Source organism: Nannospalax galili, unplaced genomic scaffold, assembly GCF_000622305.1.
Source record: "Nannospalax galili isolate Female #2095 unplaced genomic scaffold, S.galili_v1.0 scaffold452, whole genome shotgun sequence".
NCBI classification, from domain to species: domain Eukaryota; kingdom Metazoa; phylum Chordata; class Mammalia; order Rodentia; family Spalacidae; genus Nannospalax; species Nannospalax galili.
In genome coordinates, this window is record NW_008333659.1 from 1753733 (window position 1) to 1775784 (window position 22052).

A 22052-nucleotide genomic window follows, 5' to 3' on the forward strand; every position below is an offset into this window, starting at 1 on the left:
ACAAAAGAAAATATCAGGGTTTATGTTCAAAGACACTGTCGGAATTCCCATAACTGAAAGAGACTCCATGTTCATACATGCTCCTTCACCACTACCAACGCACGCACGTGCACACACACACACGCACACACACACAGAGCAATGTCGGATGTCTCAGATATTCTAGGATTGACATTGTCATATATATAAAGCATCCATTATGTCTATACTACAACCTGTAGCTTCATCTTAGGGTCAAAATAAACTTTTTTTTTCTACAGGTGAAATATTAGGAAAAATTCAAGCTTTTAGACTGTTTCCCATATACTGGTCTTTATCATTTAATTTTATAAGAGCATTGTGGTATTATAGACCGTAAAAGAATTCACATTAATAGTATATTAGCATTTTTTAGAGATAAATTGTTGAGTAAAATACTTTGGTGCTTTAGTTATTTGAGTGTGAATGAATGTAGAGACATTAAATTTGAGTGCTACAGTTAGTGCATACGTGCATGGTTTGAGTGTGAAATATCTCCCATAGACTCGCATGTTAAAGCATAGTTCCTTAGTTGGTGACTTTGCGGAGGTTTTAGAAATTTCAGTCAATGGACCCTAGCTATAAGAAATTGGTCAATAGAAGCAGGTCCTTAGGGTATCTTGTCCCGGTTCTTTCTTCCCTCTCTGTTGGTTATTACAGAGTGCTCTGCTCTGCTATACCCTTGCCACCACGACAGACTCATACCCATGAAACTACGAGCAAAATGAAATCTTCTCCATTGAGAATTTTCCCCCCTCATATGTGTTGGTCAGTTAGGCAAAAGAAACCAAAACATCATGGTAGTCAGTAAGAGACTAGACTGTAAACCTGGCAAATGGTAGCTGTCAAAGCTGGAAAATCTGTTTCCATTATTTTGAAATACATGAGTATGAATCACTGATCATTTGAAACAAAAAAGAGATAGGAATCATTATCAGACCCTTGCATACTTTTATTTAGTTTAGGACTCTGTCATATCAAACCACTCTGCCAAACATAGAAAAGGAACTACCTGATAACCACGGAGGAGCACTGAGCTAGTCGCCGGCCAGCACTTTTCAGTCCTGTGTATATTTGCCCCATTTCCATGGCTCCTTCCAAGCCAACGACCTCCAGCAGCTGGTCACTCAGATCTGAAAGAAAACAGAGGCCTCTTCAGTCACAGTGAGGATGCAGCTCCACAGGATAAGGCACTGTATCTTCTGGAAGTAACGAAAGCCTCTTCAGAAAGAAGTGTATCTTGAAAATCAAAAGTAATGGGAAGATGGCCTACTTCTGTAACTCTTAGTTTAACTAATCCTTGAAGCTCTATGGGCAACGATTTGCTGTCAGCTTGTTCTAAAACAAGTGGGAAGAACAAATTCAGATCCAAATAATGCCAAAAAACATACCAGTAGTTTTTAACATCAACAAACTTAATGTTATTCCACATGTATATATGGAACAGTTATACATCCCACATCAGACATTTGGCAGCAAATACACATTTCATCACTATAAATAAAGCATACCGATCTGCCGTCAAACATGATTTTGTTCAATTATTTGAGGAAGGGGCCTCAGAGATCATGAACTTGAAGCTACTTATTTCACAGGTTACCAAGACTGAGTCTTTATTTCATCAAATGACCTGTCCACAATCATAGGTAACTGTGTAGAAGTTCAAGAAATAACAGGAATTTTTGGAAACATTTTCCTGAGGTTAAGGAATATATATTCTATTCAAATAGCATTTAGGTGTAGACAAGATAATTAGCACAGTGAAAACATCACATTATTGTTAACAAAAACCATTGGAAAGGGATGCTAGTACTAGGTATCACTTAAGTGTCTAATAAGTACCTGTCACAGGACAACTTCACTGATATTCCTCTCAAATCAAATTAAGACAAATGTGATTTTCCTTATTTATAGAAAAAGAAGCTGAAAATTAGAGAAGTTGACTAATTTCTTTTCTTTTTTTTTTAGTGTTTTTGAGACAGGGTCTCCCTGTAGCCACAGCTGTCCTGGATTCACTATGGAGACCTGGCTGGTTTCAAACTCACAGAGATTTGCCTGCCTCTGCCTCCCAAGTGCTGGGATTAAAGGCATGCACCACCACCAGCCTGTTAACTAATTTTTTATAGTCCCATACCAGGATGTGATAAAGCCAAAATTTGAGTCCCGTCACTTTGAAGCATAAGGAACGTGTATTAGTTATACGCAAAGGAGATGTTTAAGAATACAAAATATGTCTTAAACAGGGAGGAAGGTTGTACTAGGTGAGCTTCAAGGTTCCATTCAAAGGTGTGCATTCATCCAGAAAGAAGGGGCTAATCTCCTATCCATTGACTCTCAGGGAAACCTGCTCCACACACTGTGAGATCCGTTTGTCATCTACTGGCTTCAGAGTGCCGAGATTTTGACTGGAGGCACAACCCTTGGGACCACACATGGTCCTTTTCTATGGTGATACTCCTTTTTTGTGTGTTTGTTTTAAGACAGGGTCTCACTATGTAGCCCTGAATGGTTTGGAATTCCCTATGTCAAACAGGCTGACCTTGAACTCACAGATATCCACATGCCTCTGCCTCCTGAGTGATGGGATTAAAGGCACGCCTCACCATGCCCAGTGTGATACTTTTTAAGATGCCCTTGGTGTATTTCTAAATGTGAATTAATAATTTCATATTGTTTTAGTAGCAAAAAAATCTAGAGGAAGTAGACTTGGGAAGGTATGATGATAACATTAAATAAGCATGGCACATCCAAAATTGAACTTGTAGAAAAATAAGCAAGTGTGTGTATATGGAATTCATTTTATACAGGAAGCACTCTCTCCTTAATAAGGAGTGCATAATAGCATGGTATTCAGAGATGCTAATGATTCATGATCAGTGGAGTTCAACTGTGGTGAATAGCACTTTGAATCCTCGAAGTTCATTAGGCCCAGGATCAATGGAAAATTTAATATAAACACTTAAAACAGAATGTGTGACCAAGCCATCAAATTTTTAAGTGAATGACAAAAAGGTATTATTTTTTAAAAACTGAATTTTACCTGCAGCAAGAGATGGCCCCAAATAAAAACAACCATTCAGCTGTAAAATCAGATGTTACCAAGTCGCAACTTCTACTTGAAACCACAGTGCACCCACCTTGCTGCTCTCACCCCTATTTAGATTTATTTCTCAAAAGCTTATTCTCCATTTTTAGCTTAAATTTATCTTGCCAAGAACAGATGGACAAGGAATAGAAACATATTCTTTCAGCTGTAGCCAGTACTAAAATGTGCTTGGCTCTATAGCCTGTGTGTTAATGTACGTATCTCTTAGGTATATGTCAAGGGGAAAGTGCTTACCTTGTGGTAAGTGGACAGGACCCCAGGGTAATATTTATAAAGCATCTGCCACTAGCATCACCAAAGGATGAATAAGGTATTTGAAATTGTGAGTTTTGCCCTGCCCAGTTCCTGAATAGGTAAGATATCATGCTGTTTTCTCTAATGATCTCACTCTAGGAATTATTCTATAAGAAATGAAACAGTTTCTCACAACAGAGTTCATCTGTGAGCCCTAAGTTTTCTATGAATCACAGGGATTTGTCTACACCCATACCATATTGCTACTGTCTACCACCCTCCTGCTGATTTTATCTTTAATTTCTCTTTTCATCCCTGAAAAAATACCCTGCAAATCCATTGCACTGTTAATAATCAGTAAAGAGGCTATATCTCATGAATTTAGAAGACCTGAGCTTCCAAACTTTCTTGCCATTCTTAGAAAAAAAGAGTTGTTTGTAAATAGAATACTTAGGAGAACTGGAAAAGGTAAATAAATACCACATTCCTTTTAATTAGGTGTTTGGTAGGAAAGAAGAAGAAGAAGAACAAGAACAACAACAAAAAAGTTCTACATTTGAGAGCTGTGCAAATTGGCTCCTATAATACAATAACATTATTTGATGCAACACAATCCACGTATCTGTGGTCATGCGCTCTTTGACCAGGGTCTTGATTGAATTTGGACAAAGAATTCCCATCTGTATATTTGGGATTCTGTTTCCACCTGTAGTACTCTCAGAAAACAAGACTTCTTTTTATTTCAGCAAAACTTTAAGTACATTTCTCTTTGCAATGCAGGAGCCAAGCACTTTAAATTATTGAATTAGTTTGATTTTTGGCAATTGGTTTTAGAGAACGACTAGCAAACTATAGCCTATGGGTGAAAATCTACTCATTGTCTGTTTTTGAATGGGCTAGGATGTAAGAATGACTTCTGCATATTTAAAAGGTGGGGAAATTTAACAAATAGAATATATTGTGAAATGAAGATTATGTAAGATTTAAATTTTACCATCAATAAGTTTGTTTCCATACTCATTCTTGTTCTGTGACTATCTGCATTAGCAGGGCAGAGAGGGGTACTGTCAGTGACCATATGGACCCTAAATTCTAAAATCCTTACTATCTGGCCCATTCAGGAAAAAGTTTGCTAACCTCTGTGTAAGTGAGGCATTGGCTCTCTCAGCTCACTAAACCTTTCATTTCAGTTTTTCTGCTACAGAGATTAAATGGCATCACGGTGGCCTGGAAATCTATAGCCACATGGAGACCGGCTGTATTCAACCATCGTATCTTACCACATTTATGTGCTCTGAGGTTTGCTACAATCCATTTGTTTTTTATCATAAAACAGCAAAGTTTCTAAAAATCTTATTTCGAAAGAATTCTTGTACACTTTCTTGAGAGGGAGATATAGAAACGCAATCACAGATAGGATGGCTGAAGTCAGGGCTATACCTGGAGACACTTCCCCTGAAAGCCACCTGTTGACCATTAAAAAAATTTGAATTTTAAAACATTAGCCTTAGAATTACACAGTCTATAAAAGGAAGCCAATTATGTTGAGATACTATTAAATTGATTTAGCATTACATATGCTTCCCCATTAACAATTTTTTTTAAATTTAGGAAATAATTATTAAAATTTCAAAATAATAATCAACATAAACAAAACTTTGAAATATTACATAGTAGAACAGGGGCATAAATAATGTTAATGTATCTCTCAATGCTCACTAACAAAGCTTCCTCATGCAACAGATGGTGATTAACACAGAAATTCACAACTGGCCAAAGCATAGAGAATAAAAGACTGCAGAGTGCTTATCCCTGAATAGGACACCCACCACCCACGCAAAACCTCTGACACCCAAGGCTCAGGGACCATTGAGGAAAGGGGTGTAGAAAGACTGTAGGAGCCAGGGGTGATGAACGAGTACTAGGAAACAGTTTTCCAAATACCTGGGAAGTTACGCCTATGAACTCACAGCATGCCCAAGACCCATGCAAGCTCAAGCCAGTCAAAAACCACATATAGATGTGGATAGAAGCCCAAACCTTAGTTGAGGAACTATTGGCAACAGATAACTTCCAGGAGAGGGAAAATGCTTTTCTTTAAGGGTGCGATGCTAGGCAGGTTAACCAGGCTCCAGCAGATGGACACAAATGGAAGGGCATTTGGAGATGCAAATTTGAATGGATAGGCCTTAATATATAGGACAAAGTACATGAAATTTGACAGGGGGCTATAAGAGGGTTGCAAGTAGGGGAAAGGGTCTAAATACGATAAAAAATAATTGCATGAAATTCACAAATATTCAATTAAAAAAAGAAATCTTGGCGAGAGCTGTCAAAATGGCTCAGAGGCTTCCTGCCAGGCTGATGACCTGGATTTGATCCTTGGAACTCATATGGTAGAAGGAGAAAAAAGATTTCTGAAAGGTATCCTCTGACCTCCACGTGTGCACTGTGGCATACACACACACACATACACACACACACACACACACACACACAGGCACAGGCACACAAACACATACCACATGCACATAAAATTAAAAAAATATCCTGACATCCTGATATGGGAATGTAAGGAAGATCGTACTTTTCTTTAATATTGTTATGAGGAATACTCTTGAAAGGGAAAACAAGTAGACTGCTGAAAGGGTTAACATATTTCCAAGGATCTGCATGCATGTAATCATGGAAAGAAGAACTTTAAATTAGGCATTTTACACTTAAATAAAAGTCTATAAGAGATAATTGAGAGTAAAAAAAATTAAATCAAAATTGGATCCTATTGATCAGGAGTCTTGATATGGTATGTATAGATCTGAAAGGGGAAAACACAACTTCACTGTAACTAAGGTGCTTTGAAATTGAATGTATTTTGATCTTATATTTACCCAAGAAACCATATATTAGTAACAAAGACTGTTTGCTGCTGATGCATATTGCAGATATTTGTACATCACGTTATAGTTGCTGCAATTCATTTTTTTTAAGTAGCCAATTTTAATGTTCAACAATTTGAAAATAGCTTCAGGACTATGTAATATAGATTATATAACAATATAAAGTAATAATTTAAATTTATTTTATTTAAATTTTTTGTTGTATGTAATATTTGTTTTATTTATACTGATTATTATTTTGAACTTTTAATAATTGTTTGCTAGAATTAAAAAATTTTATTTAAGAGAGAAGCATATACATTTACTGAGTCAAAGACAGAGGCAGGTGGATCTCTGTGAGTTCAAGGCCAGCCTGGTCTACATAGTATGTTCCAGGCCAGCTGGGGTTACAGGGAGACCCTGTCTCAAAAAGACCAAAAAAAGAAAAAAAGAAAAATGTTAATAACATTTCAGCATAATTGGCTTCCTGTTTTAGTCTGTATATTTTATCTTTTGAATTTTAAAACATTAGCCTTAAGAAGCTTAGTTGATTTTTAAGAATAGCAAAGGGGACTTAGGTGCTTTTGTTTGTTTCTGTGGTACTGGGGCCAGTTCCCAAAGCCCAGCACATGGTAGGCAAGTGTTCTGTCACTAGCCCTGCACCCAGCCCTGTGTGACTTTGCAAATCTTTTCCTGAGTATTGTTAGTGTTGCACTGTTTTATTTCACAGGTATCAGGGCTATGAAAGCGAAATCTGAAAGTCAGAGGCACAGATAGATCAGAGAACAGAAGAGCAGTATGGCTAATAAGTGGAAAATATTTATTCATAGCTTAGTCTCTTCATTTCGACAGCTAGGCCTAGATAATGTCTCATTATGTAATTGTTTCAGACTGCCATATGTGAGGGAACAGAAGAGGATGCATTGCAAACACAGACTGAGTGTGGGTTGTAGCGCTTCATAGACTACTGTGTCTTGAGGGTAGAGGAGGGAGAGGTGGAGCAGAGTGGCACACACTTCTTTTTATATGGCTCCCAGCAGCATGCTGTCCCATTGTGGAGACCTGGAGGTGTGAGCACAGTGACTCAGCAGGTGCATTTTGTCACCACAATAAATTCCTAATTATATCAACACTTTTAAAGATCATATTTGGTCATAGTAAGACCAGACTAGCAATACAGTTGTGTTTTCTGTGCATATGAAGATTGTATGCCTTCTAGTGATGTTTACTTTATCTACTAATAATTTGAAATGAGTCTAAGGATCCAGGATAAACTGGTTTTTTGGCCGTTGTTGATTATTTAGATGCCAGGGATTAAATTAATAGTCAGTGCATGCCAATATGTATTCTAATGCTGAGCTACCTGACACACTCAATATACTTTAAAAAAAAAAACAAACATGGTGCAGGGAATGCATCCTCCAACATGAATACTTCAAAGACTCTCAACATGTCCATCCAATGTCTACTGATTTTTTAAATTTAGTTGTACAATTTATAAATATGCATAGCTCTTTCCCCTATTCTGCACTAATTAGAAGATACAATTTTAAAAGGGGGAGGAGGATGGGTGAATTTAAGTTAAAACTTATTAACATGATCTCTGTGTTTCTTTGTGCATAAACATGAAGATGGGCATTTGAGAATTTGAAGACCATACTATATGACTGTATATCTTCAACAAGTGAGAAAGGGAAATGGAAGAGATAATATATATAACAATCTTGTTATGAACAGACTCTCTCTGCTGAGGGCTTTGCAGGCTTTTTCCTAGTTAAAACTCCTAACAATACTTTGAAGTTTGTAGTATTCTCCCCCCTCCTCATTTGACTGACATCTTTATGACAATGTTCAAGTCTTCACACATGATTGAAAACCTGGTTTTCTTTTTTCATATTTTAATATTTTTATTTTATGTGTATGACTGTATTGCCTACATATGTGTTTAAGTGCACCCATGTTTAAGTGCACTGCCAGCAGAGGTCAGAAGAGGGTGTGGGATTCCCTGGAACTGGAGTTATGGACTGTTGTTAGCTGCTATGTGGGTGCTGGGAATCGAACCCCGGTCATCTGCAAGAGCAGTCAGTGCTCTTAATGGCTGAGCCATCTCTCCAGCCCTGAAAATCTGGATACAAATTTCATGTCATTGTATGTACTTAACAGCAGGAAGAACTAGCCAAATGAATGCTATCAAAGATGCGGAAAAATTATAAAAGCTATACAAGCCTTACACCTTAAAGTGGTGCTATTAGCAATATTACTACTAATTATTTCAGATGTCATTACTATAATAAAACATCACAAAGTTCCTACAAAATGATTACTACTCTAAATCATATATGCTTCAGATGCTGAGGAATCACTGCAGGAAGGCTAAGAAATACAAAACGCTTTTGAATTACTTCTGTCAAATTGGTTAAAAAGTAAACACTAAAGAAAGTCTGATATATAAATGGATTAACTAATCTAATTCCTATGAAGCCTAAAAAAGTGAAGGTTAAGGTATACCCACAATCTCCCCACTTAAATGAACACATACACAGGAGTGTCACATGCTTGACTTTAAAAATGGTTTTGTTTGTTTGTTTTGTTGTTTTGTTTTGTTTTTAAGACAGAACATGGTCTCCCTATAGCTCCAACTGGCCTGGAACTCTCTGTGTAGACCAGGCTGGCCTTGATCTCATAGAGACCCACATGTCTCTGCTTCTTGAATGCCAGAATTAAAGGTGTCTACCACCAGGCCCTACCCCCAAAAATGGCTTTTAAAGAGTGTATTTGGGAGATTCTAGCAGACAGCCTGAGAGAGTGGGTTCGGACCTCCATTGGAGTAGTAGCTGGGAGCTCAGCAAACCACCAGGGAGTGCCGGGTTCTGGCCTCCCTCTGGCCTCCAACTACCAGAGGGCCTGAGAATCCAGGGGACAGCCTGACAGCCTCTGGATCCTGCCTCCATGTTGTCATCCTTTTAATAAGGTGATGCTATACAGCAGTCCCTTCTGCATGAAATAACTACCATCATCATGACTTCAGCTGAGCCTAACAGCTAAACATAGTCACAATTGGGCTTATTGACAGCTGTGCTCATTCATTAAAGGAGTGCTAAGCAGTGTCACTGGACCCTCACCTGAGTATCCAGCCACTCTTCCCAGCCAACTTCTCCAGCCTTGGAAGACAAAAGAAAAATGAGGAAGAACCCAATAGAGGGATGCTTTTGGAAGCCCTTGTCAAGAAACTCCAATGGACTCTCATATGAACATTTGAAAATTGCCCTGTTTTGACTTTTTTCTAGTTCCCTGTCTAGAACTTGTAATGCTAATTACTCTTGCATTTACTTCTCCTTCACATCTCCCATTCATGATTCAAGGACTTTCTTTTCCCCTTAGAGACAAGAGTTATGCAATTTGGGAGTCCTTTAGATAGACCCACTGAAGGAGTACTCCAATTGCTTCACCCTGTGTCCCTGTTCAGCATGGAAGAAGCCAGAATGGTCTGCGTCCCTATTCCCTATTGGCAATTTGGGTAAACTCTTCAGAGGATGGTGTGATACAAATAGGAGGTGGGAATTAGCTAGGCAGTTAGGGTAAAAGGACCCCAAAGAAAAGTAGCCCGTTTCTTGGCTAAAACTCACAATGTCCTTGGGCCTCTTAGCAACCTACTCTGTTCCAAAGGCCAAAAATGTTGAAAGTAGGGGCTGGAGAAAAATGTCAAAAGTATTTGGGAGCTTGTACCTAATACTTAAAAGATTTTAGGGTTATCTCTTCAGAGGGGGGAATGTTGGAGGGGAGGGAGTGGGCATGGATTTGATCAGAATATATACGTGTATGAAATTATCAATAAAGGTTTTGTAAAAATTTAAAAAAAGAATGTATTTGATCCTCTCTTTTTTAAACAACCAGGCAGAGCTGACTGTCACTTTGTGTTTTCATTCTAAAATTCTGAACTTTCCTAACTGAATCCAAAAAACCAGAATCCTGAAACCACAGTATGGCATATTGTCAACAACTTCCCCATTATGACCAGAGTAATTCAAGGCCTGTAAATCACTGGGGTATAGCTTACTTGAAAACTGATCTTCTCCATGGGACATTCAATCCAAGAAATCATTTCATTCAAAAGACCCATAGAGAACCAGTTTAAAGCTTTTCCACAGTTATCCACAGGCAACCTGCAGTTTCAGGAAATGTAAGCAGGGTGTGTGAGTAGGAACTAGTCATGAATGAAAACACTGCGGCTTCTGGGCCCTGGAGTTTGTCTGCTCTCACTGAGCTTTGTGGAAGGACTGAAGGCTCTCACTTGTTTTCTGTGTGAATGAGCCATTAGTGTGTGTGGGAATGTTTTCATAGCGCATTGCCTCCTCTGCCCTCTTCTATAAACCAAGCTACTTCATGTGTCTCCTTGCATTAGTGCCATTGTGGAACAAAGCAAGTGCTCATGAATGAAGGCTGATGTCAGCAAATTCTGAATAGCTTCTGGAGGGGCATCTGCACCCTAACACTGAGGCCAGTGAAGGAGCACAGTCAGCAGGGGCATCCCCAATGCTTACTCTCCAAACACACAAAAGTTAGAAAATTCCAACTTAGAGGCAGTGTCAACGACCATCACATATGACTATCTGGGCTTTACAATAATCTCCAGAGAAATATGAAAATCAGTTACTTTCTTAAAATATGTACATAACGAGCTCATTCTATTAATCTTTTATTTTAGTTTCAATGGAATATGAAAAAAAACTTAAAAGAATGGTAATCTGGAACTCATAAACTCAATGCTGAGAATTAAAAACAGAATATAATGATGAGAAGCCATGATTTACACCAAATACTTCCTTGTATAACAGGGCTGTTTTGGTATTCAATCTAACATGCTTATATATAAATATTATACTGCTAGTAAGAGATTGAAAGACTCTATTATATTTGTGATTATTGTGCATAAAAGCATTGCTGGTCAGAAGTAAATCTTACTCTCCTGGCAGTTTATCTTCACAGAAAAGGCTACATGGCTAGGTGGAATTAAATCCCAACTACTTTTATTGGGAAATTTTAAGCACCAGTGAAATATAGGATTATATAGTAAAGTCTGTCTTGCCAAAGATCCCTTGAAAACTTGCCTATTTCAAGGCTCTGTACACCAGGCATGTAATAGGTTCTGCTTTAAACAGTGGGTATGTGTGTGCCTGTGTGTCTGTGTGTGTGTCCCTGTGCCTGTGTATGTGTGTAAGGAGTTTTGCTTTAGCAGAAGACTGAGGACTTGGCCCTCATGAGCCAACATGGGCAATGTCGCAAGCACTGAATACACTTCGTAGCATAATCACCTCACTAGTCCAAGACCAACAGTTCTTGACTCATCAGTGTCTCTAGGAAAGAATTATTCCAGCCAGGAAAGACTCTGCTGAGTTTGTCTCTTCATTCGTTTGAAAGCTTATAACAGATTGCAGACAGATGGACCATTCCATCTAATGGGCTGCCTGTTAACAAGTTAGTACGGCTTCATGGACACCTGACTACTTCTATTTTGTACATAGCTCCCCCTCCTCTTTCCTGTGCAGTAAGGTAATTTTGTTTCACGACCTTGTGTCTACAGAAAAAGAATTGTACTATTATCCTGAATTACTAAATTGAATTAATGTTGACACAGTAGCTTTATTTGAATGGGATTTTAAAATTAATTCCATTTGTAAATACTTATAAGAAATACAATATCCTTTGTCATGTCAATTACAGAGTTAGCAAAGAAATCCATTCCACACATGAAATCATTTAGAAGAGAGCACTTGCAACCGATTACTATCCAGGAGATTTCCAGTACCCAGTCACCTCATGGTTCTTATTAGTCATGTTCTTCAAGTTTCCAAAAAGCTTGACTTTCAAAAAAGAAGAGAGAACAAGCTCTTATTTGTAGACTTGTTGAGGGGTTCAGACAATCCTTTACACTTTTCAAAGCATTCTATTTTATCTTAACAAAAGAACTGTGCTGATATTAAGCCAGCTTTTATAAAGTGCAGCAACATTCATGATGAACAGTGTTGTGAAAAGTAGAACTGGGACATTGGAAGTGTCCTCAGCCCCAGCAGCAGCACAGGACAGAAGGGAAGCTCAAATGCAAAGCTTCCGGTTTCCAGCACTCACTAAGAACCCTGTCTTTAAGGAGTTGTTTTGGAGGATGGACGAAGCCAAACCTCTTTCCTATTCCAAACTTAACCCTCGTAGTAGTCCACTCCTCTTCCGCCTACTCATACAAGAGATACAGCTTTTTAAAAATACAGTTTAAAATACCATTGCATTGATACCCTTGGTACAAAGAAAAAAAGATTCTATTTAGTTGTATTCTTTTAAAATTTATTTGTCTAAAAGGGCTTCACTGTATTGGTCTTGTAGCCCTTCCATACAACAGGACAAAAGCAGTTCTATGAAAGAAGACTAAACTTGGACAAACCGTTAGAAAAAAAAGCAAAGTTCCTCTCTGTTTTTATCAAATTTGATTGCTGCAGCTGTTCCCAGTTTCTGTATTTTTAAAAATAGCCTTATTCAGTGCCTTGTTGGCTAAAGGCCAGAGTGCCATTAGAACATGCTGTACGGAAAACCTCTGTTCAGATACAGATACAGAAATATATTTAAGATCAGTGGGGGTCATCTGCAGCAAACACTTGTAAAGGAAAATAGAATTTTAATGTGTTTGGACTGATCGCCACTTTTATGAGCTAGTTAAAAATCCTGTGAAAACCTTCCTATTATCCTCTCTCTCCTTCACTCTCTCGCTTGAAAAACTACAGAATAAGTATCAACTTCATTGGAAAAAATATTATTAGAATGGCCTGTTTATCAAATAGTAACTATATAACTGAAATACACATTTCAAAGAATACCTCCCAGCAGCTTTGGTTTGACACTTACAGGTATCCATCCCAGAAAGTGGGAATTACTGAGCAAATGCTCAAATGGGTCACTGCATCTCTCTCATGTATACGCCCTAACTAAGGTCATCAAGTCTGAAATAGACCAGTCTGCCCCAACCCAAATGAGTCTTTTAGGCTGATAAATTCATAACATTAGGCTCAATATATATATAGAATGGGTCAAATAATTGAATTATTCAGTAGAATTTCAGAGTTGACCTCCACATCTATTCATTCCTTTCCATTTTCACCAACAAAGAATGGAAACCAGCATTTGAGACTAAACAGATTCACGCAGGAGTGCTAATTTGAGTTTCCAGTAAAAAGTTTGTTCTGCACGCATTGTCAAACAAACAAAAACAGCAGAAGAGGACTTTTTGAATTTGGGGGAAGAAGGGTAATGAGGGAGAATTAGAAAGCAGAAGTCTTTCTAGGTGAGAAGAACTTTCAACAGGGAAATGTACTGCAGCTGTCAAGGTCTGAAGCAACTGAGAATTACCTTTCTTGTTGGTTTCTGTGGCAGCTGGTAGGAAGAGTGAGTGTCTTGGGCAGAGACTTAAGACTATATTACCCACAGTGCTAGAAGTAGCCAGTGTATAGATATTTATATTGGTCCTCTGATCTCAAATTTCCATAAGGAAAAAGAGTTCCCAAGACACCCCCATGTAAACACAGTGGGATGTGTTATGGAGGAGGAACCTTTGGTTTAGGGGAAATTGAGGTTTTTATTTTTATTTTTTTTATTTTTTGGTCTTTTTGAGACAGGGTCTCACTGAAGCCCCAGCTGTCCTGGAATTCACTATGTAGACCAGGCTGGCCTTGAACTCACAGAAATCCATCTGCCTCTGCCTCCAGAGTGCCGGGATTAAAGTCATGTGCCACCATGCCTGGCTGAGTCATTTTTTTAAGAGAAAGTCTCACTATGTAGCACCAACTGGCCTGCTACTTGCTATGTAGATCAAGCTGTCCTCAAACTCAAAGCAGTCCTCCTGTCTCAGTCTCATGAATGCTTGTCATTACAGTGCCACATACTCAACTTGACTTTTTAAAATAAGCATAACACTGCCTGACCTTTTTCCAGATGTAAACATGGTTAAAAACTGTAAGCATTGTCAATACTTTTCTTATCAAGGATGGACAGCCACCAGAATGGTACTGAAGTAAGGAAGGTGTAAAAATATTTCAAGATCTGCAAGAGCATAGGTTGAGAATGCACACTAACTTGTGAGGTAAAAAGTTCCCGAGGCCTCAAATGTGCCAGGCACTGGCAGTTTAGTTTCTAGAGGTGGTCATGGGGAAGGATGGCACAAGCTTAGATCACAGCCAATTGTACGTGAATGTTTGCATAATTTAACATTTGTTACAGCTGGACTGAGTATCAGATGTAAGTGGAACGTATTAGACTGAAACATCCCTCAGATTTTGATTTCAAGTCTGAGCTTTTGCATCAGCTACAAGCGTAATCTTGAACAAATCATTTTATATTTCCGGGATCAAGCTATACGATATGTAAAAGAGAAATGGTACTGCTTTACCTTGTGATTAACACTCTTGTTTCAATCAATCTCACAGTAATTTTCTTGCTTATTCTTTTTCTTTATCCCCCAGACTAAATATACTTTATGCATAAGTGATGCAATTATGAAATTGGTGAATGCTACAGTTTTGATGGATGAACATTTCCTTGATAGAGGCTTGAGAAATATTGGAGGTAAACTAATTAAGTGTGTGTGACTCACACGGAAGGCATGTGACTGCAGATATTGAGGGGGTGGAGTGACACAGAATGAATAGAAATAAAGAACAAAAAATAAATTTGTATAAGGTAAGAAATCACTTGGGTTAGATAATTGTGAAATGCAATTAGGCTGAAGGCATCATGAAAGGACCAGAGTATGAGAATTCCCAAGGAGCAAAGGAAGATAGATTAATGAAGCTGACTCTGGGCGGGAGGCCATGGATGGCCATGGATGTGAACATGCAACGGAATTAAGACCCAGACTGGTGGTGTTGCTACAAGGAATGGAAACCGAGAGGTTTTTTTTTTTTTAACCTAGATATTCTTGGTGTAAAGCAGACTCAAAAAGTACAGTGGACTCAGTTATTAAAGAGAACAAAGCTTCCTGGAACAGGGTGGGTGGTAAGCTATGGTAATGAAATTCTGAATTAGAATATTAAATTAATACAATGTTTTTACATATCCTGTTGCTTTATGATTTTTTAAATAAAAGTAGTAGTGTTGACAAAATGTACAATTTCTTATCTTTCTGGATGACGTATTACAAATCAATGTTTTTTATTTGACAGACGCTTATTATAGTCTCAGAAATTACAAAAAATGTAAGAAAACAAAGAAGTAAATTAAAATAACATGTGTCAGGTGCTAGGCTAGGTGCTTAGTATACACTAATATGCAAGGCATAAAAAAGGACTTGTATTACACAAGCTCGAAAGGACACATCACCATTTCACCATCGACCCAGACTTGGCTATAAATTTCAGCCCTCTGGCAAGCTGATCTACTCTTGTATTAGAATAGTCATTCTGGCTTCAAAATGATTGGAGTGCCTATGTCGAACTCGATTTTTTTTTTAACTTATGTTAGCAAATATATCCAACAGGTATCTTTCTAAACACTTAATTTAAAATGAAAAAAAGTCTAGTTAGTGTAGCCAGTCCACTTGGATTAGTGTAACCTGAAGGACAATGATACTTAAGTGACATAACTTCCAGTCTTCCTTACTTCCATGTTCATTGTCTTTATACTTTAGTGGAACTCTTCTCCCTCACTGCTATCTTTAATTGTTTAGATTTTTGTAAAGAGCAAGAACCTTGACATTCAACTATTCAAATATTAATTTTATTTCCAATATTTCTCTATGCAAATTCCAAGACCTTATCCCAACAGTCCTCTTTTAAAGGTCATAAAAACACAGTATCTTTTGAAACCTTTGGTACCTAATCAATTCTGTAAAGCAGTAATTAGAATTAAAGATCTATGTTATAGTCCCTAGGGTGTAAGAGGTGGGGGATTAAAATGGTACATCTCATTTTGGCCATTTTACCACTTAGTGGACAAGCCTATGGTCGAGCATGATCAGCATAAATACATTAGGATGACCCTCATGGTCCACACTACCAGCAAACACAGCACCCAGTTTTACACTGCTACTGTGCAGTTCCACTTTTCTCTTTTGCCTCCTGATTGGGAATTTTGGCAAGAGTTGAGTTGTTCCATGTAACTTCATGTTTATTTTGCTATATTATCCATATTGTTTCATAATTCTACATACTATTTCTGTCCATTTATACATTTATTTCAACTAACAAACTGACATTGAACATCAGTAGAAGCACACAGAATACATCAAAATATGCCAGAAGGTGATGGAAAGTAATGTATGTGAAAAATACAGAAATACAATGCATTGCTACGGAAAACAGAAGATATTCAACTCCAGAAACAGGAAGTTGGTAGGGTGGGAATCCAACTGAAGGCTGAGTTGGACTCAGTCACAAAACGTTTTGTCTCATCTTAGGTTTGGGAGGTCCCTATATTTTATTTAGGTGCAATTAAGATTTCTATGCTGGGCCGGGTGTGGTTGTGCATGCCTTTAATCCCAGCACTCGGGAGGCAGAAGCAAGAAGATCTCTGAGTTCAAGGCCAGCCTGGTCTACATAGTGAGTTCCAGGGCAGCTGGGGCTACAGAGAAACCCTGTCTCAAAAGGACCAAAAAAAAAAAAAAGATTTCTATGCTAAGAAGACATTAGATTGCATTTTAAAAATTACATTTATCTTGTGTGTGTATGGGGGTGGCACACATGCTTCAGGACACGTGGAAGTTGGAGGACAACATTTTTTTTATGTGTATGAGTGTATTGCCTGCATGTATATAAGTGCATCTGTGTCATGCAATGCCTTTGAGGTCAGAAAAGACTTGAAACCACATCAATGACCAGCACAGCAAATGACATTGGTGCAGTAGTGGCACTTTTATCTTGGGGGTAATCAACAGCTGCTTAATTGGGCTTAAAGCCCACTCAATGGGAGGGAACTCATGTTTGGTCCTGTAAACCTCACCAAATACACATAGCTGGAGGGGTCACGGATCTTAGAGAAAACTCCAAAACTGTCATATCCCTAGACAAGTATAATTTCTTACCATGTGCAAATTATGTATCCTTAAATTTACAGACAAGTATCCCAGTCACCACTCATCAATGTAGCTTCTTTTTCAACAGACAGAGATTATTACAGAGTTACACCACTGGTCACACACAGAGATTCTCTGTGATTTGCCCAAGCCCAAGTGGCACATCTAGGTTTCAACCTTTACACCTAAGACTCAGAGAGATTGTAAGAGCCAGGGAGGATGTGCATGGCCATATAGAAAGAGTCCTACAGGTGCCTGGGACCCTTCTCATACAAACCTACAGCAATGGGGTCAGCATGCACAGGACCCATGTAAACTTAAGCCAACAAAAACCCAGCACAGAACTGTGGAAATGAACAGCAAGCCCCAACCATATTTGAAGAATTATTTGCAGCTGAATGCTGCTGGGTGAGGAAGAGCTGATTTTCTTGAGGGGAGGACTCTAGATAGGCTGGCTAAACCCTGGTGTACGAACTTGCACTGAAGGACATCTTGGGACACTAACTTTACATAATATGCCATAGTACTAACGACAGAATGTATAAATGCAAATGGGGGGATGAATGGGAGTGTGCCAAAGGGGAAGGGGATATAAAGATAATTTTATGTACGAAATATGCAAAAATTCATATGTATATATATGAATTATATATACATATAAAATTTATTATATATATGTAAGGTCAGATCCCCTGGAACTGGAGTTGCAGCAGGTTGTTAGAAGCCATGTGGTGCTGGGAACTGAACTCAGGTCCTCTGAAGGTACAGCCCATGCTCTTACTGCAGAGCCATCATTCCAGCCTCATAAAGGACAACTTTTAGGAGTTGGTTTTCTTGTTCTGCTGTATGAATCCCAGGGATCCAACTCAGGGATCCACTTGGTGGCAAACTCCTTTACCAATGTCTTTACCCACTGAGCAATCCCATAGGATTATAGATTGCATGTTTAAAAGAGTATTATGGAGTTGGAGAAGATGGTATCTCAGTCTGTTCGGCATGGTGTAAGAAAAGTATCATATCTTGGACAGGTTATCAACAACAGAAATTTATTGTCAGCTCTGGAGGCTGAAAAATCCAACATCAAATTACCAGCAATGTCTGATGAGGGTCTGCTTCCTAGATGCCTGTTTGCTGTGATTCCCATATGATAGAATCGGATGGAAACTCTCTAAGATTCCTTTAAAGGGTGCTAATCCTCTTGACAACAGCCTTGTCCTCATGACCTAATCACCGCCCAAAGCCCAACTTTTCAATATCATTTCCCTGAAAGTTAAGGTAACAATGCAGAGTTTATTCTTCCCATGAGAAGGAGATATAAGCACTCAGTTCACTGAAAATGGATTGCAAGTAAGAAGCAGGGTGATCAATTAAGGAAACGTTAAGGTGATCCTGCTGAAAGATGACCAGGGGTTCATGCACAGCTATGTCCATGCACATAAAGTGAAGATTGTTCCAGGGACACAACTAACAATGTCACTGACAGGCAGCTGGCAAAAGCTGAGAGAGACAACACTACCCAGTTTAGGGTTATGAGACAGGCCAATGTCGATGCCACCAACCAAGGCAGGAAAACTAGAATACAAAACAAAACTAAAAACTAGGATACAAACAAGTGAGGTAGAACCTGTGTTTGCGGAAGTGCTGACAATTGTGGGCTCTGTTGGTAATTCATACAGAGCTTTCTATAGGGAAGGCTGCTTGGAGATACAGATCTAGATATAGATATAGATGTGGATGTAGGTGTAAATGTAGATATAGATATAGACGTAGATATAGATGTTGATGTAGGTGATAGTGTGTGTGTATGTGTGTGTGTAGATGTGAGCATTATTTCCACATTAAGGTAAAATCTTTGAGGATAAAAATCATCTTTGTGTTGCTTTGGAGTTTATTAATTTGTGCTTTGATTCTCAAATGCACAAACTGGCACAGAGGAGACCATCAGTAGCATCCTTTGAATTCATAATACTGTGCTGAATTAAGTGTAATTGTACATTTTTTGATAGTCTACTACAGTGTTTCTAAAAGAAAGGTAGATTTACCTTGAAATTCAATTTCCAATGAGTATTCTCAGTAACTCTGAGCTTAGAGAAAGTTACTTGAATTGGCAAATACAATATGAAACAAACTGACTGATTATCTTTGATTAATCTTTTTAGGTATTTAAATATTTTATTATTTTTATTTTATGTGTATGAGTGTATTGCCTGCATATATATAAGTGCACTCATGATCTGCTGTGCCCACGGAGGTCAAAAGAGGGCATCAGGTCCCCTGGAATTGGAGTTACGGACTGTTGTTAGCTGTCATGTGGGTGCTGGGAACCAAACCAGGGTCTTCTGCAAGAACAGCCAGTGCTCTTATCTGCTGAGCCATCTCTCCAGCCCCTAGGTTTTCTGTTGTTTGTTTGTTTGTTTTTGAGACAGTCTCATATAGCCCAAGTTGGCCTCAAACTATCTTTATAGCAGAGGCTGGTCTTAAACTCCTGATCCTCTTGTGTCTATCTCCCAACTGATGAGATATAAACCTTGCACCAGCACACTCAACTAATCTTTTGTGTAATGATTTCTTAGATTTACCTTGCTCTGTTTAGTTTCTCATATTTTTAATCTATAATATGTACTAATGTTTATGCCCTATGTGTAAGCCATTGTTACCTGTATTTTTTGAAACATGTAACCATAAACATTCCTTACTAATAAAGTTGCATATATATAGAAAAAGTCAATGAAGATTAATTATTTGTGACAGTTTCAGTCAATGTTTAGGTCTTTGTCATGCCATCACAGCTAACCCTTGTACTGCAAGGTTACAGATAGAAAGGTTCTTTGAATATCTTCCATTAATTATTAATACCTTTTCAATGTATTTTAGAGAGTAAGACGCTATTGTTATTTAGCCATTCTCTTTGTTAAAAGTCTTCTGTCATTACTAATTCTTCCCCTTATGACTTATAAATTAACTACTTTATTTCTACTGACCACTCCGAAATAAAAGTCAATTTATCACATTCTTGAGCAAATTTGAATAGCATAAATAAATTAGAAGTAGCTCTGAAACAACACAGCAAAGTGTCAAATAACCTTTTACTAAATGATTTATGATCTCAACCATTTAAAAGAATAACTTAAATTTAAATGCATTTTTAAGACTAAAAAATTTTATTTGGGGCAGAAACAGTCAGATCCTTGTTTGCCAATTGAAGATGATAATCATATGGTCACATTGCTGTTAGCAGTGCATTCTGAATTTTGATTTCTATTAAATGATGACTTATTTTTCCCAGATAAGTCACCATTTGAGAGGCACTTACTTATTACACATGTTTTTCAGCATATGTTGCAAGTTTATTTTAATGCTGAAGAGGCACATTATGATCAAAGCAGAATTCTGCCCAATTTAAACTGTTCCAAGCTATTTTCATACATTCACTCATGTAATACTGTAAGATTTACATTAAAATGAACGCTTGTCTACAATTAAGCGATTCAGTCAACATTTTAAAAAAGGTGCAAATGTGTGCAACGTGAAAAAAAAGTCAACAGATGTGCGAATCAGTTCTGCTTGAGGGCCAATACCAAAAAGAACAGTATCAAAAAAAAAAAAAAAAAGCTCCAGCATTTATTTTCTTTCTTCAAAGGTATTTTGACAATTAAAACACACACACACAATCACAGAACATTCTCTTACAATAATATTTGGATTAATCAATAATAGACTGGACTGAGGAATAAGTAATAAACTACAAAATCAACAGTAGGATGAATATGCATACTTTGCTTTCTCTTCATTCTTACATTGCTTTAGTTCAATAACCAATAAATTTCAAAGTAGTCGTGAGACTCAATAAGCATTTAGAATGTTTAGAGGTTCCCTGTGTATAACCAGAATACTTCACACAAAGGTGTTTAAATAGGACGTAGTCAGCAAGGTGTAGTAACACAAAGAAGAGCTTTGGATTATCAAGGTCAGTAAGCTTGCAGGTGAGTATGTGCATATGTCTGGGCAGGTTGTGTAATATATAACTCTGAGGAGTCCTCGTCACATCATAATCCAAGTGAACATTGCCTCTTCAAACTTTACAGAATGTATCCTACATAATCTTCTGCACAGGGACTCTAAGAAACATCAGAGGACTGTGAGACGTGTGACGCTAGTTCAAATGAACTCATTGCAAACAAAGTATTAAGTGGGGTGTATTTTGGTGACTATAACTCTGATGCTGACAGATGGCTTGTAATGTTTCGGCAACTTGAAACTTCTTGTCAGACAGCATCCTTAAGAGGTACCTAAGTGCCGTTCCTATCCTTTCCTCCCCAACGAACTGTAGGATGCTTATCTTTTTGTCAAATTAACTGAGCTTCCCAGTGTCATCTATTTGAAAATAGATGACTGAAGGTAGTATTGACTGATAATCAGAACATGATTAGGGAAAATAAGTGACTATTATAGTATCTAAATAACATTCTTTAATCTTTCCAAAACACAATGAACATATATGGAAATTGTTAGCCAATTATATACCAAATCACACATTTTCAGTTCATGAAGACAGTGCTTTTGCCTACTTATTTCAACATACTCTGTCAACATAGTTGAAATTTTAACATATGGATTCTTGCATACTGAAGGCCTTACACATGCATCAATGTTCTACTTGGATGTGATGCAACATCAGCATTTTTAAAAAACTGAAGCTCTTCTACAAAGTTCTTCAAATGCTGTGGTGAACTGAAACTTCTGACTATCTCTATGTTTGTTGAGAGAATGA

At 37.9% G+C, this 22052-nt stretch overlaps 1 protein-coding gene across 6 annotated transcripts in view; it reads right to left on the reverse strand.

The window, feature by feature from the left end:
• Window positions 1-22052, reverse strand: part of Dgkb (diacylglycerol kinase beta) — a 772948-nt gene that overhangs the window by 39042 nt on the left and 711854 nt on the right. For all 6 annotated transcript variants that reach the window (XM_008828356.3, XM_017796961.2, XM_008828359.3 and 3 more), the window contains one exon: window positions 1031-1151. In XM_008828356.3, the coding sequence (XP_008826578.1) occupies window positions 1031-1151 (121 nt within the window). The remainder of the gene's footprint in view (window positions 1-1030; window positions 1152-22052) is intronic.